Raw genomic sequence first — 22,371 nt, 5'->3', positions numbered from 1 at the left:
TAGAACTAGTTCTACACTCTGGTACAACTCCACTGTCTGAAAATAGTCACTGCTTATTTACAAAAAGAGTTACATGTTATGGTTGCACTTGCGTTTGATTTTTTTTTAAAAAAATCAGCACTCCAGTGGCTGTTTCATAGATGAAGCATGGAAGCAAGTGAAACCTGTATTTGTTTATTGTCTTGCCTGTGGCAGAGTATTGGACTTAATAGAAGAGGATAAGAAGCTCTTAACATCAGAGTTTGGATTATCCCCCATTGCGTTTTGGGGTTTTTCTGAGTTCCTGATTATATGCTGTTTAAAATGGGATAACTGCACAAGCCACAGTGCATGATCTCTGCAGCAGGATGCAATGAAATAAAGAAAGAATTTCGGACAACCGGCTGCCAGGGAGCTTTTTTGTTTAGGTAGCATAAAAGACCATTAACATTATAATGGCACTGCTTTGTATCCTCAAAGAAGATTCATTGAAATGAATGGGTTTGACCAACTTAGGTCCATTAATTTAAATGGTTCTACTCTGGGTATAACTTAGTTGCATGCAACCCACTGACTAGGGGAAAGAAATTACCTTGTCATTACTGTTGCTTTTGTTTAATGAGGATCTTTTCTTAAGAATGTAATGCTTGGGGGTTTCAGGTATGTCCAGTGTAACCTATTCTGTATGTATTATTTCAGCTCTTTTGAAGAAATAGAATCTGAAGAATCAAGGTAAGCTGTTGCCACTTCAGTTTCCAATTGAGAAATATATTGTTCATATTTTAAAATGTGAGATCAATAGAATAATTGAGCATGTTTTAAAAACCGTATTGTAACACCCATTAAAAAGCTTTCTGTGGGTACATGTTATCTGCTGTTTCTTGCATTAATAAAACTTTTAACTGGTCCAATGTGATTAAAAGTAAAATTATGCAATCTTAAACCGACCGAATACTCAAAGGCAGTCTAGCAGGTAAAACAAATTAATGCTGAAGTGTTAAAAAAAAAAGTCATTGTGAGTTGTTGACATCTACAGTATTCAACTCCTCACTTTAGAATTGGATCATTCCAGCATGTGTGTTTTTTAGGACAGGATTACTAGGTTTGATTGCTGGGGAATAAGTCCCACTGAACTCTGTTTGATTTGCTTCTGAATAAATATGCTTAGTATTGAGTAAAATGTGACCTAATCTATAATGAGCTTTATTCCTTGAAGATGGTTTTTTGTTTCTTTTACAATAAAATTGGTTTATATAAGCAAACATTCTACCTAACCAGCTACATCAGCTCACTTTATCAAAGCTAGTTTGTAGTGCATTCAGTTTACTGTCCCTTGATGCTGACATTCCTGTTCTTGACCTTTCTAGCAAACTGTCCCACCAGCCTGTGCTGCTGTTCCTAAGGGATCCATATGTCTTGCCTGCAGCCAATGGTAATCAAAGCTGTCATCTGTTAACAGCTCTTTACTGATCTGACCCTACACCACACAAACCACGTTGTTATTAATACATGCTGAGCCCCAGTTCTAATAAATTTGCAATATATCAGGAGTTTTAAAGGTATTTAAAATCATAGCTGGGAACCAAGGCTTTTGTGAAAAGAGAAACAGCACCCTTAGTAACTGAAAAGGAGAGGATTTGATTTTTAAAATGCTAACATCTTAATCCTAGGTTATATCTATCCTGCATCAATTTTGAAGTATAATGTGGTGTTGCTGTTGTTTAGTCGTGTCCGACTCTTCGTGACCCCATGGACCAGAGCACGCCAGGCACTCCTTTGTTCTAATATGTTAGGCAATGTTTAATAGATGATAATATTTCAGTCATATCATGCCAAGAATTAGCATTCCCCAACCTGATACCTTCCAAATGTTTCAGAGTACAAGACCTTTGTAGTCCAAAACATCAAAAGGGAAGCCTTACTTAGTTCAAAGGATGCAAAGTGTAGCTGGACTGACTTAATTACCGGTAAGTGTAGAGTCAAACTATGCATGATAGAAGAAGAAGAAGAAGAAGAAGAAGAAGAAGAAGAAGAAGAAGAAGAAGAAGAAGAAGAAGAAAAAGAAGTAGTAGTAGTACTAGTAGTATATGTCACCCGTCTGACTGGGTTGCCCCAACCACTCTGGTCGGCTTCCAACAAATTAAAACACAGTAAGACATCAAACATTAAAAACTTCCCTATGCAGGGATGCCTTAAGATGTCTTCTGAATGTCAGGTAGTTGTTTATCTCTTTGACATCTGTTGGGAGGGCGTTCCGCAGGGCGGGTGCCACTACCGAGAAGGCCCTCTGCCTCGTTCCCCGTAACCTCACTTCTCAGTGAGGGAACCGCCAGAAGGCCATCGGTGCTGGACCTCAGTGTCTGGGCAGAACGATGGGGGTGGAGACACTCCTTCAGATATGCAGGGCCAAAGCCGTTTAGGGCTTTAAAGGTCAGCGCCAACACTTTGAATTGTGCTCGGAATTGATGCAAGAGTTCTGTGCCTGGAAATTCTGAAGTCTTTGAGTTTAAAAAAATTAAAAATCACATGCAGCGGAGCCTGATCTGGATCACAGTATGATCTGGAAGAAGGGGATGTTTATTTTATAAGGATGTGAATTCTATTGCCACCCAGATATTATTGGACCACAGCTCCCATCATTCCTGGCCATTGGCCTTTGTTGGGGTTGAAGGGTGTTGGCGTCAAACAACATCTGAAGGACCATATGGTCTCCACCTCTGCTTTAGGCTCACATTGATCCCTAGTCACTTCACTTTCAAAAGCTGCTATTATTTGTGGTGGCTTAAGCCCTGCAGTTCCTTCTCTGTGACAAATAGCAGCTTTAGGGAGCAGGGGCTTGCAGACAGCTTGGTTCAGGGCTGCAGCATGGGAATAAAGGAGGACTACCATGGGAAAGAGGGGAAGTCCAAGTCAGTCTCTCTTGCTTTTTGTAAAATAAAATGATACCAACAGTTCCACTGTCTGAACTCCTGCATCTGATATCATTATATCCTGACTGCATAGAATCAGCACAAACAACCCAAGAGCAATGAATATATGAGGCAAAAAAATATATAATTGCATAGTTTTTCATTGGCTTTGTTTGGCGGGGAAAATACTAGTGAGGCAGGATGTTGGTTGGATTATACCCTCTGACATTCTTAGCAACTTCTCGTCAGTATCGCATTGTGATGAAGCTAATTTGTGAGATTGTATGAAGTAGAACATAATTTTCCTTGAGAAATCAAGTACATCTATCCTGTGTTGGAAAAGGTCAGTGTCACCGTATGTCTAATTCTTCACAGAAGCAGCCTTTTGTAACTAATTGCTTCCAGTTTTGCTTCTCTATTTATAACCAGCCCAAATGTTTTGCTAACTCTTAAAATGGTTCAATCTATGTTAGACTTCAACTGTGATGGACAACTCTTGTGTTTTTGTTGCTAAGCCCAAGGGTGGTCCAATGGTCAATGCTGCTAACATGGTCATGCAAATTACCCACCAGCTTGGTTAGCTGGGAGTCTGAATCCTCACCCACACACCCCAATCCCCATAGTCAATGAAAGCTGGGGGTGTCCCTATATTCTTACTCCACAGCTCTTCAAATTAGCAATGTAGGTGTGCAGAGCACTGCTGCTGGGTGCAGCCTCAGTACTCGTAAGCTTAAGCAGTTTTCTTTGTGTTTGATAAAAATGTCACATAGCCCCCACTAGATGATTTGCAGTACCGTATCACAATCCTGGATTTGTAAAAAGTGAGGGTAGAGAAGAGGAGCAAAAGTGAAGGCACAACAACAGTGCCCCTGACATGGGACTGAGAAGGGAAAGACACTGAGAGAGGGAAAGTGGTGGTTTAAAAAATGCCTATGTTTGAGTAAAGCAGAGATGGAGGAAACTGAGAACGTGACATTTTTAGACTGTGGCAGAGGTTAGAGAGAGGTGGGGGGAAGTCAGCTTTTAAAACAAGCTGTGAATGCAGCGGGAATGGAGTTTGGAGGGCAGTTGTGTTAGCTCTTTTATCTTAGTTTCTGTTTTGTACCCATCTCTGCTGTTTCTCCTTCTTAAAATGGGTGTGCTTTTTTTAAAGTGTTCCACCATACCACCTTTACTCAGATTTCTGTTCGTTTATAACCACCCCTTTCCTCTCAGTCTCTCCCCACTCCTGCTTTACTCAAACTTCCGTCATTTAAAACAGCCACTTTTTCCCTTTCAGCATTCCTCCCTTCTTGCTGTACTCAAGCTTCTCTCTCTCCCATTCCTCAGCTGCGTCATGTGAGAGAGACAAAGGATTTGGAGCCCTCAAATATTCCAGAGTACCTTCACACAATGTATTTCACTCCTGGAACCATGTGTTGTCTGAAGTTCCAGATTCAATGTAGTAATTTAGAACAGATATTTTTTTTAACAAGCAAACACCCATATAACATCTGACCACTGAACTTTACCTTCTCTAACTGAACAAGCTAACAGGCTTGCTCTTAAGACTGTAGTCATCTTAAAGATACAGTAACATATATCATCAAGGGATGTGTGCCCAAAGGGGGCTGCAGAATTAGGCAAGGGGGGGAATGGAAATGGGGGTGATCTGTGTGCAAGGGTTGAGAAAAGTAAGGAGGGGTATAGGAAAATGTGTGAAAGTGTAAGGGGGGGTCCCAAAAGGGAAGGCATAGGAGGCATGGAAATGGGAGTGAAGATGGAAGCAAAGATATGAAAGAAGTAGGAGAGGATGGTGACTTCAAAACTGGGCGCAAGGTGAAAAGGGGTGCTTAGTAGCTGCAATGTGTGGGAGAAGGAAAATGCAGGAAGTTACCCAGAAAATGGTTTATGTGCAGCGGGAGGTTTGCACAAGAGGAGGAAGTATGGACATGGCAGTGAAGGTGAAAACGAATGCAAAGCAGGGCTGTCAAGTAGAAGAAAAGGCTTCAGAAACAGTTTCAAAATGATCTTAGCAGTTTCATGGTGTGGGAATAAATTCTAAGGGGTTAATGTAGGGAGGAATGGCAAGGGGGCTGGCAAGCAGGGGGCAGCCCCTAGTTTTTCAGGTCAGACAAGTGTTTGTGAAATTCCAAGAGCTGATTTTAAAAACGGCTGAATAGTATTGTAATTTTATGTTGTGAACTGCCCTGAGATCTATAGATGAAGGGTAGTACAACACCACCACCACCACAAAAGTTTGACTTATGTTGAACATTTACAGCAGTCAAAATCCCTGAACAGTAATAATGGATCAGTGTTTGTTAAATAAATTACTTAAGTCTTACTATATTTAGTTTCTTCACAATGCTTTGTCTATGTTTGTTTAGAGTTAACGTGAAACTGGAGAAAATGCTATAGACTTGTAGAATAAATGTGCTTTAATCACATTTATGCATTTCTTCTCTTCTCTGCAAGTCTCCTCCCGTTAGCTTATCTTATGATGATGATTAGCATCCTTTGTTTTTAGGAATACTATTCCTTTGGAACTTATTGCAAGAATCTGTCCCTTTACGTTGACTAGATGCTTTAAGGATGCTTATGTGATGGCATCAGGCTCTTCCAGTCAACTTGGACTAAACAGTGCTGTAAACTACAATGGAAAAACTGCTGTGAAGTATTCCCAGTAGAAATCTTGGAATTCCTTCAAGTGTATTGAGATTTTGTTAGAAATTGAATTGCCAGTGTAATCCATCTTCCTTGTGAGAAAAGATTCAGATAAAGAGCTGGAGCCTAGCAGCATTAAGTATTAGAACATCCCTTTAAATCAATAAGCTACAAATCTGGCAGTGCATTCAGGCAATGCCCAGTGCTACACTAAAGTGGGTTTAGTGCTGAAACAGCATTACTAATAGTACAATCCTGAGCATGGATAAACATGGTGGTGATGCAATATCCTAAATTACACTGGGCCTTGCCTTGTTAAGTTCTACAAAAACATTTATATTGTATTGACATATGTAAGAAAGCAGTTTTTCTTCTTTCCTTTTTTTTCCCAGATGACTTTCCAAACGTAGTTATTGAAGGTGTTCTCCGTGGATTGTTTTATCCTCATCTACAACCCAGGTAGAAAATGGGTTTGGATGGATAGTAACCGAAATAAACTCATCCTCTTCCTTGGAACTGCACATTTTTAGTAAAACTCCTAAGACAACAGAATGTGGTCACAGTGGAGATGGTATTTAATGATGGAACATTTCCCCTTTTAAAATTAATTTAGTGTATCACTAATATTGCTGCTTTTAAATTGATGAATGGAGAAAACGCTACTGTTGAATCTGTCTACTCAACTCCAAATGTTTTAAAAGCTGACATTCATAAGCTGAATTACACTAACAACTTTCATCATGTATTGATTTTTTAAAATAATAAATTACTACACTAAGCCTTTTGTCTCAGTGTAGTATCCACTGCTGGCAGTGGGTACACAGGGCAACTTATTACGCAGGCAAGACCGGAAAAAAATGTTAAGAGAATTACTGCCCAAACTTGAAATGTAATCTAAGCTTATTATTAGTATTTCTGATGTGATTATATCATATCTATATTATCTTAAGTATAACTTAAATTTACTTCAGGACCCTGGCAACAAACCTTGTGCTTTCAGCCAATACACTCTGTTTGGTGAGCATAACTTTCCCATGTTAATTAACTTGTACCATTATGTAGCAGGAAGCAGACAGAACATGATGGGTAAAAATAATCAGCTAATAAATATTCAGAGGTCAATTGTCTAAGTGAACCATATGCTTATGTTTCACAAAATGTCAGAACCCAAAATAAAACATTGGCATTACATTGCATACGTTAGCGTTTGACGTGCATCTATTTCTGGTCTAATTCTAGTGTTTGTTAATAGCAACCTACTCAGTTGAATTCTTTTGTCAATGCTTGCTGCTCTATTAGTCTGGTGGTTGTGTTAAGAATTATGAAGGAATCACAGCTTGTGGTCAATTTCTAAACAGGACAGCTTCAAGCCATGGATTATGCCCCAGACTGTATACCAAACCAGGATTTAAACTATTATATCTGATTCATAACTAATACTAAGCCACATGTCTTTGAAAGTGAAAGTAGCTAATCAAGGTTTAGCATTACATGCAAATGCAGCGAATGAAAATACTTTTACATCTTTATACTGTTGCGTGGCAAACAGGGCAATATGTTCAGAAAACAAGAATAGCTTTTTAGCAGAAGTTTAATGTATGTATAAAATATCAATACACAACAGTGGGTATAGACTTATTTGCAACAGTAATACGCTCACATTCTGCATATATTGAATTTGAACAAATTTAAATTCATCATACATGCCATAGGACCTGCACACCTGTCCATCATTGATGCAGGAAACCCCTGTTATAAAAAGGAATGGAAAGAAGTCTCAAATATTCTTTATATGAAAAGAGAACTGTGTCAGGTGCTTGAAGCAGAGAACATGTTTTAGAGGAGCAGGCTGAAGGAGTGTGTTTTCCATTCGCCACAAACTACTAAATGCTTTAGTGTTTCCAGGATGAGATATTTTATAAAACCCTATAAGCAGATCTATCCATAAGGTGGGAGACTCGCATGACCAAAAAATGAGGGCGAGCTGTTAATAAAAGTAGCATGTGAATAATCAAAGAGCAGGAAAATTATTGCCTTCAACCACTCAAGTCAATACATTCCTAATGTTTTCCCCCCATAAAACTACTTCCTGGAAAGGCAATCAAGTAGTCCTCTGGATTTAGCACCTAGATATTTCAATGCTGCCTGTGAAGTTACCACGTTCTCTTGCAAAAGAATCTTCAGATATCCTTGCCTGCTTTTAGCCAGAGGAGAAACCATTGCAGTTCCTTTGCTCACGTTGCCGTCAACTTCTCCAGTCATCTACTTCAACCACAAATGGTTCTTTTACATCTATTTTTCCACTGTTAACAATCACACAGTCTTGAAGAGGGCGGTCGTCGTCATCTACCGGCTGAAGTTCTATGGCGTGCACCACTAACTGAAAGAAGAAGAAAAACTTACCTCTGGTGTCAAACACAACATAGATGTGAAATGTACTGCTGAGTTTACATTTTGTGGGATTTCTCTTTACTTCTGCTTATATTTTTTTGCTCTGTATCTCCCCACAGTCTGCTTCTGTGCTTTTGATAGAAAATAGTAGGCTGCTTTGAAACCTAATTGTGGCATGGGGGTGTTTTTGAAATGGGAAGTGACAGCTGGAGATAGTTGTAGACACCACCCCACAAAGTGCCCCACACACCACAATTCGGCTTGAAAAAATCCTACAGTAGAGAGCCATCTTTCAGGCTTTATTTCAGCCAAGGCAGGAAACAGGACCCTTGTTGGCACTGGGGGAGACCTCTGTGGGCACCAAGAGCCTGCATTTGTGCCCCATCCCCTAGAAACTATTTAAAGCATTTATGTCCCACATGTCAACACTTTCAGTTTTACATTTAAAAAAAAATAAAATACAATAATAAACCGGAGCAGCATCTAAAAGCAATATTTAAACTTTAAAAGCTGGAAACAAAAACAACCTCACCTGGTGCTAAAAAGATAACGTGGGCTTCCAGGCAAGTCTCTCTGGAGAGGGAATTCCACTACCTAGGCCACCACTCTTTAACACAGAGGGGGCATCCGAAAATTCCATCAACGCACAGGCAAGCTGAAAAGGGGGCAAGTGTTCCTTTTGCTATGCAAGCCTTGTGCCGCCTAGGGCTTTAAAGGGAAGCACCAGCACTTTAAATTGCGCCAGATCACAGCCAGCGAAACACCAGCAAGATGTTTGCAGCAACTGACTGCAGCCAATAACCCGGCAACTCTGTTTTGAACCAGTTTCAGCTTCTGAACAGTCCTTCACAAGGAAGCTCCACATAGAGCAAATTACAGCACTCTGTCCTGATGTTTACCAAAACATGAACACCAGTAGCCAGCTGCCTGATGTGCATTAATATTTTAATTTTGTTTTAAATGGATTTGCTGTTTTTAATCTGTTTTTAATTGTTCTTGCTGTGCACCACCTGGAGACAGTTGTGTACAAGGTGATTAATAAATCCAGTGCTTTTTTGGGGGGGACGACAACACAGAGGTATGCATACCCCTAAACATTTTGTGAATCTTTGTACTTTTTCCCATTTACTGTATTTCTTTTACCCGATTTGGTGATTTTCTTAAGTCAAAATGAGAGTACCCTTAAACTTTTTTTAGAAAAAAGCACTGAATAAATCAGTGATGATGATGATGATGATGTCATTCCCCACTTTAGTGATGTGTACACATATATCATAATTAAGAATAGTTAGATAATTGCTAAGGGTCTATAAAGCAGAGGCTACACCAGAACTCATGTAGACAATTCTAGATAAGCTTTTAAAACATTCATTAATCCATACCCCACAGATGGCCATTTAAAAAAAATTAAAGGACACATTTTTGGGGAACCTCACAAAAATGTTGTGACATCACAGTCACTGCAGGGTACCCAAGAGAGTGGTCAATCAGAAACATTTCAAATGGACTGGTTTTACAAGTCCTTGCAGGGCCCCAAAAAAGTCCTTTTGGCATCTCAGTGGGGGACCTATGGGAGCAATCATTTTTTTTAAATGTTTGTTTTAAAAATAATAATTATAAATGGGGGCACAAAAAACCTACTGTGGGGGAGGATGTGTCCCTCAGGCCACAGGTTAGCCACTCTCTGCTATACCCACTGCTTCCAACTAATGAACAAAGCTAGTATAGTTATTTTTTTACCTACCATTCCATCAATGACTTTCCCAAACACTACATGCTTTCCATCTAACCATCCAGGCCTTGTCACAGAAATGAAGAACTGGGAACCATTGGTATCTGGGCCAGAATTAGCCATACTGACCCATCCAATACCATAATGCTTCAGCTTAAAGTTTTCATCAGGAAACGTCTCTCCATAGATGCTCTTTCCTGGGAAACAAGACATCAGGTTCAGAAGAAACAATATTTTGTTTTAGACTTTTTCCCCCCTAAAAGGGTTTAAGATATAGGCCAACACCTGAATCTCCAGAACACCTTCAACTGCCTCAACCTCACCAGTGCACCTAAATGGAACTTCCTAGATAGTCTGCTGAATCAGCTACCAGGAATCATGCTAACTGCAACAGTAAGAGCAATCCCAGCATGCAATGTAATTAGGCACTGGCTGTGTTAATGCACCCCCCCTTCCCCAGCACTAACAAATTATGAAGGTTCACTGAATCTGCAACTTGCGTACTATAGCAATAGGAGGAATCGGCTTGCATCTCTTTCTAGACATTTCCATAAAAATGGTTTTTGGAGGGGGGGGGTGCTGTTCCCTAAGGTGATATAATACCACCCTGGCCAAGATCAAGAGTATGCATCTGCAAGCTGATGCACAGCTGATCATGTATAAGATGGGAAAGAGCGGGAATGGATTCACCGTACTTGCCAAGCAGGTAACTGGCAGTTGAAAAGCCAACAGAAGCAAGGCCTGGCCCTAACATTAGGCAGAGGAAGGCAGTTGCTCCCGGAAGCAACAGCTGGGGGTGGGAAGTAAACAATGTCTAACTTGCACCCCCTAAACTAGGCTGCTGTCCATAGATGCATCATAGGACTCACAAATGTTGCTTTACTTTTGTACATGTAAATGAATGAGGCACCATTTTTCCTTTGCCTTGGGCCAGCATTACCAGAACTTCTCCTGCTCTACATACATCCACTTGAGTACTGGGTTCAGAAAAGTGCTGGAAACCAGTGCAACAGGCAACTGCAGGCGGTTTTACAGCAGATTCTTGAGCTGCTAAAATTCCCCAGACACTTTAAAAGGCAAAATTTCTTTAAAAACTAGTAATGGGCTTTGGGGTTCTTCCTTGATAGGGACAATCACTGTCTAAAAACACTTTAGAAAGTATATAAATATGTTTTGTGAAATTTGTAAGTAGGCTTCTGGCCACCTCTGTTGCACACAAAGGATGCTCACATGAGAAGCTATCAACTAAGGTTACACCACCATTACAAACTAGAGAAATATTTAACCCGTTTAGCCCTGGAGAATCTGTGAGAATGCCAGTAATTCTACCACCAGCCCAGCACATGCTATCTAAACTTAAGATGCCTTCTTTGTGAAGAAGGCCCAAAAAACGTTGAAGGATTATTTTGAAATCAATATGAATACCCCGGTGGACAAGAGAACAATCTGGGACGCAAGCAAAGCTGTAATGAGGGGGTTTCTGATTCAACAAAATTCTATTAAGAAAAAACTTTGGAATGGGAAAAGAGATAAGATTTTAGAGAAGATACGAGAGGGTGAAAAAAGACTTAGACTTAACCCAAAGTCAAAAGAAGTGTTAAGAGAAATTAAGTTCCATCAAGCACAATATGCCAAATTGATAAACCAAGAAGTAGAATGGAAAATTAAACAAATGAAACAAAGATCTTTTGAATCAGCAAACAAATGTGGAAAATTATTAGCATGGCAGCTGAAAAAGAGACACAAATTGAATTCTATTACCAACTTGGAGGTTGATGGAGAAAGTATTCAGAAACCAGAAGAAATTAGAAAGTGTTTCCAGAGATATTTCAAAAAACTGTTTACTCAAGGTCCACAGGCGGAGGAGGAGATTATTCAATTTTTAAAAAGTAACGGATTGAAAAAATTATCCCAAGATAAACAAACAACCCTGAATTACAGAATAACACAGCAGGAAATAGAAAGTGCCATTCAGAACATGCAATTGGGGAAATCCCCAGGCCCAGATGGACTCACCTCCAAATATTACAAGGTTTTAAAAGATTATTTGATTCAACCATTAGTGGAGGTGTGTAACCAAATTATGGAGGGGAAGGGGGCTCCGGAATCGTGGAAAGAAGCATTCATCACTTTGATACCAAAATTGGAATCTGAAAAGACTCAACTCAAGAATTATCGTCCTATTTCACTCCTGAATGTGGATTACAAAATTTTTGCTGACATTCTGGCAAGTAGATTTAAAAAAGTTCTGAATGAAGTAATTCATAAAGACCAAGCAGGCTTTCTCCCTGGTAGACATCTGTCTGACAACACTAGGAACATTATAGATGTTCTGGAGCTACTACAGACAAATTTGAACACAAGAGCTGTATTAATTTTTATAGATGCAGAGAAGGCCTTTGACAATATATCTTGGAAATTTATGAAGAGAAATTTGGAAGGGATGGGAGTGGGAGGGGCGTTTCAAAATGGTATAGAAGCAATCTATTCAGAGCAAAAAGCTAAATTGATAGTGAATAATGTGGTGACAGAAGAGTTCAGAATTGAAAAAGGAACACGACAGGGGTGCCCCCTATCACCCCTGCTATTTATTTCGGTCCTGGAGGTACTGCTGAACTTGATTAGGAAGGATCGGGAGGTACAAGGAATACAGGTCGGAGGTAAACAATATAAGTTGAAGGCCTTTGCAGATGATTTGGTTTTAACACTACAGGAGCCAGAAGCTAGTACTAAAAGAGCTTTAGAATTAATTTATGAGTTTGGTCAGGTGGCAGGATTCAAGTTGAACAAACAAAAAACAAAGGTTTTGGCGAAAAATCTGACTTCTTTAGAAATAGATGAGTTTCAGAAAGAAACGGAGTTAAATGTGGCTAAAAAAGTGAAATACCTGGGGGTGAATTTGACCGGGAAAAATTTGAACTTATTCAAAGATAATTATGAAAAATGCTGGATTGAAATTAAAAAGGATTTAGAAATCTGGTCAAGACTAAAACTTACCTTGTCGGGAAGAATTGCAGCTGTAAAGATGAATGTATTGCCAAAGATGTTATTCTTGTTTCAAACCCTGCAGATCGTGGATAGAGTGGAGTGTTTTGGAAAGTGGCAGAAGGACATTACGAAATTTGTCTGGCAGGGCAAAAGGCCCCGGATAAAACTTAAAATACTAACAGATGCTAAAGAAAGAGGGGGGTTTGCCCTGCCGGACTTAAGGTTATACTATGAGGCAGCATCCTTCTGCTGGCTGAAGGATTGGTTTCTACTAGAAAACACTGATGTCCTAGATCTGGAAGGGTTTAACAATGCTTTTGGATGGCATGCATATTTGTGGTACGACAAGGTAAAGGTACATAAATTGTTCAAGAGCCATATTGTCAGGAAAGCTTTGTTTAATGTCTGGACTAGATACAAGGACTTATTTGAAAATAAGACACCGAGGTGGTTGTCACCAACGGAGGCGAAGACCACCAAAGTACTTAACATGGAGAGTGGTTGGGCTAAATATTGTGAGATAATAGAAAAAGTTGGAGATAATTGGAAGCTGCAGAGTTTAGAAAAAATAAAGGACAAGGTGCGAGACTGGTTTCTCTATGCCCAAATTCAAGAGATGTTTAAAAAAGATAAAAAGATTGGTTTCCAGGTGGAAAAATCAAAATTAGAGACAGAACTACTTGAACCTAAGACGAAAGTGCTCTCAAGAATGTATAACTTGCTGCTTAAATGGAATACACAAGATGAGTTAGTTAAATCAGCTATGATTAAATGGGCTCAAGACATTGGTTACAACATCATGTTTGAAGACTGGGAAAGGTTATGGAACACCGATATGAAATTCACGGCATGTAGTGCCTTGAAAGAAAACATTATGAAAATGATATATAGGTGGTACATGACCCCAGTCAAACTTGCAAAGATTTACCATTTGTCTGATAAAAGGTGTTGGAAGTGTAAGGAAGCTGAAGGAACGTTCTTTCACCTCTGGTGGACATGCCCGAAGGTGAAGGCATTCTGGGAAATGGTTTATAATGAGTTGAAAAAGGTATTTAAGTATACCTTTACTAAGAAACCAGAGGCCTTTCTCCTGGGCATTGTGGGCCAGAGAGTGACAAAGAAGGATAGAACTTTCTTTTTATATGCAACTACAGCAGCAAGAATTCTATTGGCTAAATATTGGAAGGTACAGGAGCTACCCACGCTGGAAGAGTGGCATACGCAGCTGATGGACTATATGGAACTGGCCGAAATGACTGGCAGAATCCGAGACCTGGGAGAAGAGGCAGTGGAAGAGGACTGGAAAAAATTTAAGGACTATTTACAAAAACATTATAAGTTATGTGAATGTTGAGAATTTGTTAAGTTTTTAGACAACAAGCTTCAGATTTCAAATTTTTGATATTGCTGAATTTAAGTTCTGATGATGAAATGACTAAAGTCTAGGGTAAAGTTTCTATATTGAGGACTGTTGGAATTGTGAACTAACAATATTTCCCCTAAACCTAATATACAATTGAGGAAAGTACAAAACACAGGAAACAAGGTATTAATTTGCTGTAACTTTATTTTATTGAAAAAGATGCAGGGGATGGAAGATGTGGGGAAGTCCAGTAGATCATGAAAAATTGTTTTGTAAAGTAAGATCTCTTTTTTTGCTTATAACCTTTTTCCTTTTCTTTCTGTAAAACTGCCTTTGTTGAATAATTGACGATGTATCTGACCTTGGAAAAAAGCAAATAAAAACATTATTATAAAAAAAATAAAATTCCCCAGACACTTCAGACTAGAAAGGGGAGGGAGCCAAATAAAGCATGCTTTGCCCCTTGCTTATACTCACATCCCATATCAGTGGCAGTTTCTCCACAGTAGTTAGTCATCTAATATCTACTATGCAGCAATGATTCATTTATGGATCTGTCTTAGTTAAATAATTAGTGGGCACAAAAAAACTGAGTACTTTAAGGGTATTTACTGTTTAAGGCTTTACCTTAAATAGTAATGAAGAGAAGATTCTGCCCCCCCCAAAAAAAGTATGGCTTAGGTTTGGACAGTGTAAAGTAGTTTATTCTATCCCTATAATTTCTGTACAAGTTGTCCTGACATTGCTAGTCATGCAAGTGCTTAATAAATATATACATGTGATGTGTCTAATTTCTCATTCTATCCAACAGCACACAAAAAGATCCCTTGCCCAACTTGACACTCATTTCAAGATCTGAACAGGAGATGTGTATGCAGATGTCTGCTTCTACATTTAAGTCACCTCTGCAAGAACAGGACAAATGAAATTAATTCTTGCTTCTTGTACTAAATTAGTCTTTAAATGTGTTCTGAAAGCTTTATTTGCTGAATCAGAATATGACAATTCTCTGCCTCACTTTGTATTTTTACATTCAAATTCAACACCATTAAGGCAATGATTGTGGATCTGCAGTAAGTAGCAGTAAGACCTAGTCAATGGGATTTATTCCACTCAAGTGTGGTGAGAATTGAACACAGTGGGACCCAATTCCAACTACCAATGCTGAACTTATCTATATACAGGGGAAATGGTTTTGGGGAGGAAAAAGAGAACTGCTTCTTTGAAGCTGCATCAAGATAGAAATATTTTTCTCATATTAAATCCCAGATCAATTGTGTTTTCTTCTGTAAATTAACCTTAACTATGCTTATATCACAATAAAATTAACTATTTACATATGCCACAGGAAGGTTGTTTATTGATCAGTCAGTGACATAGAGCCCACTAAGTAAATAGCAGTTACCAATTTTGGTTTTTCTAAATTTGAGAAAATTATGATTATTTTATATTCTGGATTTGTTTGATTGTTGTACATCATTCCTGGACTTTGTCACTGGCATCAGGTGGACTACATAGTTCTATATCTTTTACATTTATGTATAAAATTCATTTAAAAAGAAAGCAACTTTACCCCCAGTGCCGTCTCCAGCTGTGAAGTCACCTCCTTGAATCATGAAATCTTTGATTACACGATGAAATTTGCTTCCTTTATAGCCAAAACCTTTCTACGAGACAAAATTCAGAATGGCATGATTTCAGTTCGGCAAAATACTATACACTATAATGAAATAAACAATTGATTAAATAAAGATTAACAACAAGATGCCTGCCACCCTGAACTTTTGATAAAAGAGATGGCGGATGGGGTTGTGTCAATTAATTGTTATTATTTTATTACTTATTAAATTTCTACACCACCCTTCATCCAAGGATCACAGGGTGGTTTACAATAGAAAATTACAAAAATACACACCATAGTAACAAACCAAAACAATAACCCACTGCCCTACAGTATAAATACTAAATAATTTATTAATTTTATTATTTATTATATTGAGGATGTGTCACACAGCAAAAAAGGTAAAGGTAAAGGACATGGGTGGCACTGTGGTCTAAACCACTGAGCCTCTTGGGCTTGCTGATCAGAAGGTCAGCGGTTCGAATCCCTGCGACAGGGTGAGCTCCCATTGCTCTGTCCCAGCTCCTGCCAACCTAGCAGTTTGAAAGCACGCCAGTGCAAGTAGATAAATAGGTACTGCTGTGGCAGGAAGGTAAATGGTGTTTCTGTGTGCTCTGGCTTCTGTGATGGTGTCCCATTGCACCAGAAGCAGTTTAGTCATGCTGGCCACATGACCTGGAAAGCTATCTGTGGACAAACGCTGGCTTCCTCAGCCTGAAAGTGAGACGAGCGCCACAACCCCATAGTTGCCTTTGACTGGACTTAACCGTCCATTGGTCCTTTAACTTTACATTACCTTTACCCAACAAAAAGTAGAGAAACCACTAGAAAAGGGTTCAACGGATTTTGGCTGGTCATTGTCACCAAGCCAACACTTCCAGTATTCAGGACTCTACCCTTCCCTTAATCCAACTTTGTATAAGGTTTCAGATAGGTATTAACTCTCCCCCCATAGAGCTAGAGAAGTGGGCTAGTGATTATCCCCACAGCTGTTTTGGACATCTGAGCTCAGCACAAATGCTGGGATTTGCTTCCATAAGATATAGTGACAGCCACCAACTTTAAAAGAGGACTGGACAAATTCTTGGAAGACAGGGCTATCAAGGGCTAATAACCATGATGCCATGCCCTGTTGCTGGAGGCAGTATGCCTCTGTATGGCAGCTGTTAGAAATCAAGAGCCTTCCTGCACACAGGTTCTGCTTACACCTTCCCATAAGCACCTGGTTGGCCACTGTGAGACCAAGAATGCTGACCCCTGGTCTGATTCAGCAGTGCTCTTCTTATGTTCCTATGAGCACTTCCGACATGAAGTGCAAAGCAACCTCTGACTTTATCTCCATAAAGTTGAAGCTGTTTTAGTGTTGGGCAAAAAAGGTACTCCAAATGCTTACCATCACTCAGAGCCAAAGCAGCCAGGCATAGGCAGTGCAGACATTGACAGTTTAACTGTGCTTCTGGCTGCAGCAGAACTCGGGAGGACAATTCCTGCCCCAGCTCCAAACTGAAGAGGAGGGTCAAAGCTACTGATTTCAACCTCACTAGAATGTGATGGAGTATTTGCCATGCTGCACCACATGGGACGCGGGTGGCGCTGTGGGTAAAACCTCAGTGCCTAGGACTTGCCGATCGCATGGTCAGCGGTTCGAATCCCCGCGGCGGGGTGCACTCCCGTCGTCGGTCCCAGCGCCTGCCAACCTAGCAGTTCGAAAGCACCCCCAGGTGCAAGTAGATAAATAGGGACCGCTTACCAGCGGGAAGGTAAACGGCGTTCCGTGTGCTGCGCTGGCTCGCCAGATGCAGCTTGTCACGCTGGCCACGTGACCCGGAAGTGTATGCGGACAGCGCTGGCTCCCGGCCTCTAGAGTGAGGTGAGCGCACAACCATAGAGTCTGGCAAGACTGGCGTGTACGGGCAGGGGTACCTTTACCTTTACCTTTTTACCACATTAATATGTGCACACACAAACACACAAAACTTCATTTATCTTTTCACTAAAATGCATGTACAAAACATTTTTTTAAAGTTCTTACTTCTCCAGTTGCTAGTTTAACGAAGTTTTCCACCGTCTTTGGTACTACTTTCCCAAACAATCCAATTACAATTCTGCCAGCGTCTTTGCCGCCTATCTGTATATCAAAGAATACCTACAAATTTCCAAAAACATAAAAGCAATAATTGAAAACCACAGAATATCATTAATGCAAGAAATAAGTCTGGTAGGATCCAAAGGTGCCCTTCCATTCATGGGAGTTCTGCCTGTGCACACAAGGACCTGTGATGCAGTGGAGGATCTCAGGCATGGAAGTGGGGAGGGGACTTTTTGCCAATTCCACCTTGCCCCCATAGCCCTCTGGGTCCCCTCCCATACTGATCCCCTAACTCTCTGGAGCAAATTTGGGGTGGGGGAAGCATCAGCAAAGTATCACCTTCCCCATTCTGATTACGTGAGCGCTGCTGGATCGAAGGACTTGGTATTACATTTTTTTTCCTTTCGAATTATATAATAATCAATCAAACAATGTACACAGCATTTTTATAAAAAGGATTTCTGCATATTAATTCTTCACTTTCACTATTTTCAATATTGCATTTAAAAAGCTACAATATTATCAGACAGGCAATTCCTGGGAGTTTTATCTCCCTCTAAAAGTTCAACAAATAGAATGCAACCTGTTACACTGGTGGCACTAATTCGGACAAATAGGAAGTGAAGGTCCAATTTATACATGCAAGCCAGATGCTTACTTCCATATAATTCTTTCAACCTTCTCAATACAGAAGAAACATCAGCTAAGATATGAAATGTCAAGCTATATCCAGAAAACTTATTTTATTCATCTGGTTATGGAGCTATTCAAATCTCTCATAGGAGGTAAGTGAAAGGAAATGTCAGATGGAATTGAGAATTCTGAAATACAAGTGTACAAGTAGGACCTTATACAAAGGGTTGCAGTATATCCCTATTCAGGTTTCCAGCTTCGTGATAAGCTATAAGGAGTTCAATTAGGCTATTCCTCCCTCCATCGTTTTATCATTTTATTATCCAGTATTCAACATTTTGTGGCTTTGGAGCATGGTCAATCCTTTTTGAGCTCTTCCCAGTGTTCCAGTGTTGATTCAACACTCAACCATCTCAGTTTGCGATTAGAGGGGGTGATTGTGATAATATTAGGTCTGGTGGATGTGATTTTTCACGACGTACAGAATGCATAAAGTGTCATATTTCAGAAAGGGATAAAAGCTTAAGAAAACACACAATACCAATGAGATTTAAAAAATAAATATACTGTATCCGGGTATTTTTTTGAGTTATCAATAGGCTGCAGAAGCTCTCCAAGTTACTGAATTTTGCACTGCTTTTAGCAATGGTGGAAAAATTAAAGACAATAGCAAGTGATGCATTTAGCATCATATCTAGTTTAGCCCTAAAGCCCTTTCAACCAACCCAACACAGGTAAAAAGAAGATCTAAGTGCCTGTTCAAAAGGGATTGTTTTACTGTAATCATTTTATTGTGTTCAGTTGTCTTCATATTGCCTTCTCTTTCCTGTTTATCTGACCCCCACTGTGTTATTGATCCTATTATTAAAGAAATTTTAATGAGACAGCCATTCATTATATAAGGAGAGGGGAAGCAACCAGTTTCAAGAGTATTGTGAGTGTCCCATGAGATCTATTGAACTTGTTCTCAAATTCTTCCTTTTGCCTCTTCCAGGGATGGAAACTTGTGATTCTCCAGATACTGCTGGACTCCAATTCCCATCAGCTCATTGTCAGTACAGTCAATGGTCAGAAAGAAGTAATGTGAGTTGTATGCCAACATCTGGAGGGCTACAAGTTCTCTACCCACTGACCAAATCCATTTTATCCATTTCTAAGAATGTTTTATTATTACTTATAAAATGATGCACAGATCTGGATTCAAGCTTCAATGACTATCTATTGCCTTGGAAGCAAAACACAGAGGAATATTAAATTGAGATGAATTATCTGTGTTAATTGATACCAGAATGTCAATTTTTTACAGCTTTTACGGCACAATTTATACTAGGCTGATGTCATAGTACCTGTTCTCTAATGCACTTCTTCAAGAAGAGAACATGTCAGGAAAACAGAACACAAGGGAGAGGTGGCAAAGCAGTGAGATGATCCAGCTTTCAGGAGAAAAACATCTTTCAAAAATGGGGGTCAGAGGTAGGGGCCCCTGAGCTCACTACCACAGATGGTTAAATAATGCCAAATTGATTGCATATGCTGCTGAAGAGGCATACACATTAAGTTATATTAGAAGGAAGCATAAAAAAATACCCATTAATCTTTCCTTGCTTTCCTCTTAAATGACCATTTAAAAGCAAAAATCTGGGTTTCTCATCAATTGGTGCTGATCGGGATATCTGCTGAAACTCGCCATATCTTGTAATGACTACTACTATGAAGGAATTAAAGCCCTCACCAAGGTCTGCAGATTGTCAAATGCTAGAATGCACTTGGCTTTTGCTCTCTTTTGCTCACTAACTGAGGAGCAGCTGCAGACCAGGATTTTTCTACAAAATCCAATGTATATTCCAGTTGCCTAAAGTACACATCCCTACCTTACAAGAGATGTACAGTGGTACCTCAGGTTAAGTACTTAATTCATTCCGGAGGTCCATCCTTACCTGAAACTGTTCTTAACCTGAAGCACCACTTTAGCTAATGGGGTCTCCAGCTGCCGCTGGGTGATTTCTGTTCTCATCCTGAAACAAAGTTCTTAACCCGAGCTACTATTTCTGGGTTAGTTGAGTCTGTAACCTGAAGCGTCTGTAACCTGAAGCGTCTGTAACCCAAGGTACCACTGTACATCTACAGAATTTTCTTTTTTAAAAAACAAAAAACCTCACCATGACCCCCCACCATTTCCGCCCTCTGCAAGCTGTTCTGGGGACGCTCCCAATATCACCACCCCAAGATAATTGTGGAGATTCAAAGGGTATGGAGGGGATTGGGAGAACCCCCACTGCACAAGTTTAAGTCATCACACCAACAATACACAGTTGCTCTGTGCATTTCACCACCTCACCTCACTGGGTATCAGTAGTAGCAATGGGAAAATCAGAGAGTAGTTGCATCCAATAGAAGAGGGATGAGGAACCTGCAGCCATTCAGATGTGGCTGGTCTCCAACTCCCTTCAGCCCTAGCCAGCAAGGCCAACAGGGTGGATCAGAGCTGTCACCCAGCAACATCTGGAGGGCCGCAAAGTCCCCATCCCAACTCAGTATTAGAATGCTGCAACAGCTCCCCATTTCTTTTTGATGCCTAGCTCTACCTCAAGAGTTGTACAAGCAAAAGTCTACTGAATAAGAATATATCGGCCACACCGTGGATTAAACAACATAAAGTGTAGGGAACAAGATATGTGCAAACAATACAATCACCTTGGAAAGCAGTCTACTGTGGGTGGGTGATTACCTAAATTACATGGGCTTGAATGCGGAATGTGCACAAGTTAAACGCGCATAAGATGCAAGATTACTGAACGGCCATAGGCTTGTGTCCAGCCGGTGGCTCTCATACAATATGCAGGAACTATTACTACGCATATGGTACGCGGGTGGCGCTGTGGGTAAAAGCCTCAGCGCCTAGGACTTGCCGATCAAAAGGTTGGCGGTTCGAATCCCCGCGGCGGGGTGCGCTCCCGTCGCTCGGTCCCAGCGCCTGCCAACCTAGCAGTTCGAAAGCACCCCCGGGTGCAAGTAGATAAATAGGGACCGCTTTCTAGCGGGAAGGTAAACGGTGTTCCGTGTGCTGCACTGGCTCGCCAGATGCAGCTTTGTCACGCTGGCCACTTGACCCGGAAGTGTCTGCGGACAGCGCTGGCTCCCGGCCTATAGAGTGAGATGAGCGCACAACCCTAGAGTCTGTCAAGACTGACCCGTATGGGCAGGGGTACCTTTACCTTTTTATTACTACGCATGTAAAATATAAATTTCACCCAACATGGGAGCATCTGATTTTATCCTTTGAACTGCCCTGAGACCTGGGGGTATATAAATTCAATTAACAATAACAACAACAACAACAACAACGATGATGATGATGATGTCCTCACTCGCCTCCAGCCCCGCTCCACCCCCAAAAAGCTTGGTTATTCATCAAGCACACAGCTGGAAAATAGAGAGGAAAAGCAATTTTCTGGCATTACAAGCACATCTGCACGCCTACGTGGTGGCCAGCATTTTTCCTTGCGCCACAACCCCCCTTTGGCTCTCCAGCTGTGTTTGGGGTTTTTTTTCGGACTACAACTCCCATCATTCCTAGCTAAAAAGACCAGCGGTCAGGGATGACGGGAGTTGTAGTAAAAAAAATCCAAGTTTGGGAAACTCTGAGGAGGAGGCCGGCGTGGAAAGACGTTGACCCTCAAGCCAAAGAAAGAGGGGAGGGACAGGACGACCACCCAGCCATAGTCACCTTGGCGGTCACGGCGGGTCCTCTCTTCTTGAAGCCCTCGGCCCCCCAGACGAACGCCAGCAGGAGGAGGCACGCGGCCGCGACCAGCCAGGGCGAAAGGGCGGCGAGGCGGCCCATCTCCTCTTCCCCTCAGTGGCCGCGACTGGAGACCGCGGTCGGCCTGGAGAGGGAGGCGCGCGCCCCCGGCCTCCCGGCGCCTGCGCGTCTCGGCTCTGTAGGCCCCGCAGCCCCCCCAATAACGGACACCGTGGCAGGAGGCGGAGCGAGCCGGAGACGCTTCGTTTCAGGGCTGA

General features: G+C 40.9%; 2 protein-coding genes and 1 long non-coding RNA gene across 4 annotated transcripts in view; 1 reads left to right on the top strand and 2 right to left on the bottom strand.

Annotated features, from left to right (window-relative positions):
- The window catches only part of SNX24 (sorting nexin 24), a 76,456-nt gene extending 69,726 nt beyond the window's left edge, over positions 1-6,730 (top strand). For both annotated transcript variants that reach the window (XM_081930823.1, XM_081930824.1), the window contains 3 exons: positions 679-711; positions 1,347-1,411; positions 5,927-6,730. In XM_081930823.1, the coding sequence (XP_081786949.1) occupies positions 679-711; positions 1,347-1,411; positions 5,927-5,997 (169 nt within the window). In that variant the 3' untranslated portion in view covers positions 5,998-6,730. The remainder of the gene's footprint in view (positions 1-678; positions 712-1,346; positions 1,412-5,926) is intronic.
- Positions 6,731-7,107: 377 nt separating this feature from the next.
- Positions 7,108-22,278, bottom strand: PPIC (peptidylprolyl isomerase C). Its single transcript, XM_081930786.1, has 5 exons — positions 22,079-22,278; positions 17,662-17,775; positions 15,582-15,675; positions 9,670-9,854; positions 7,108-7,914 (listed from the first exon to the last, which is right to left on the bottom strand). Exons 1-5 carry the CDS (start codon positions 22,193-22,195, stop codon positions 7,780-7,782), a joined length of 645 nt encoding a protein of 214 aa, XP_081786912.1. The 5' UTR covers positions 22,196-22,278; the 3' UTR covers positions 7,108-7,779.
- Positions 9,914-15,570, bottom strand: LOC309380771. The gene is made up of 2 exons (XR_014173128.1): positions 14,901-15,570; positions 9,914-9,969 (listed from the first exon to the last, which is right to left on the bottom strand). It is a non-coding gene; the product is annotated as an uncharacterized lncRNA (long non-coding RNA).
- Positions 22,279-22,371: the final 93 nt, after the last annotated feature.

This window comes from Podarcis melisellensis (genome assembly GCF_964234715.1).
Source record: "Podarcis melisellensis genome assembly, chromosome: 11".
In the NCBI taxonomy this organism is placed as follows: Eukaryota; Metazoa; Chordata; class Lepidosauria; order Squamata; family Lacertidae; genus Podarcis; species Podarcis melisellensis.
Note: the sequence above shows the minus strand (reverse complement) of the source record. Positions and strands in the feature narration are given on the sequence as shown.

Coding starts and splice junctions, on each gene's coding strand:
- PPIC (XM_081930786.1), bottom strand. CDS start 22,195: ATGGGCCGCCTCGCCGCCCTTTCGCCCTGGCTGGTCGCGGCCGCGTGC. Junction 17,776..22,078: donor GACCCGCCGTGACCGCCAAG/GTGACTATGGCT, acceptor GGAAATTTGTAG/GTATTCTTTGATATACAGAT. Junction 15,676..17,661: donor TTAAACTAGCAACTGGAGAA/GTAAGAACTTTA, acceptor TTTGTCTCGTAG/AAAGGTTTTGGCTATAAAGG.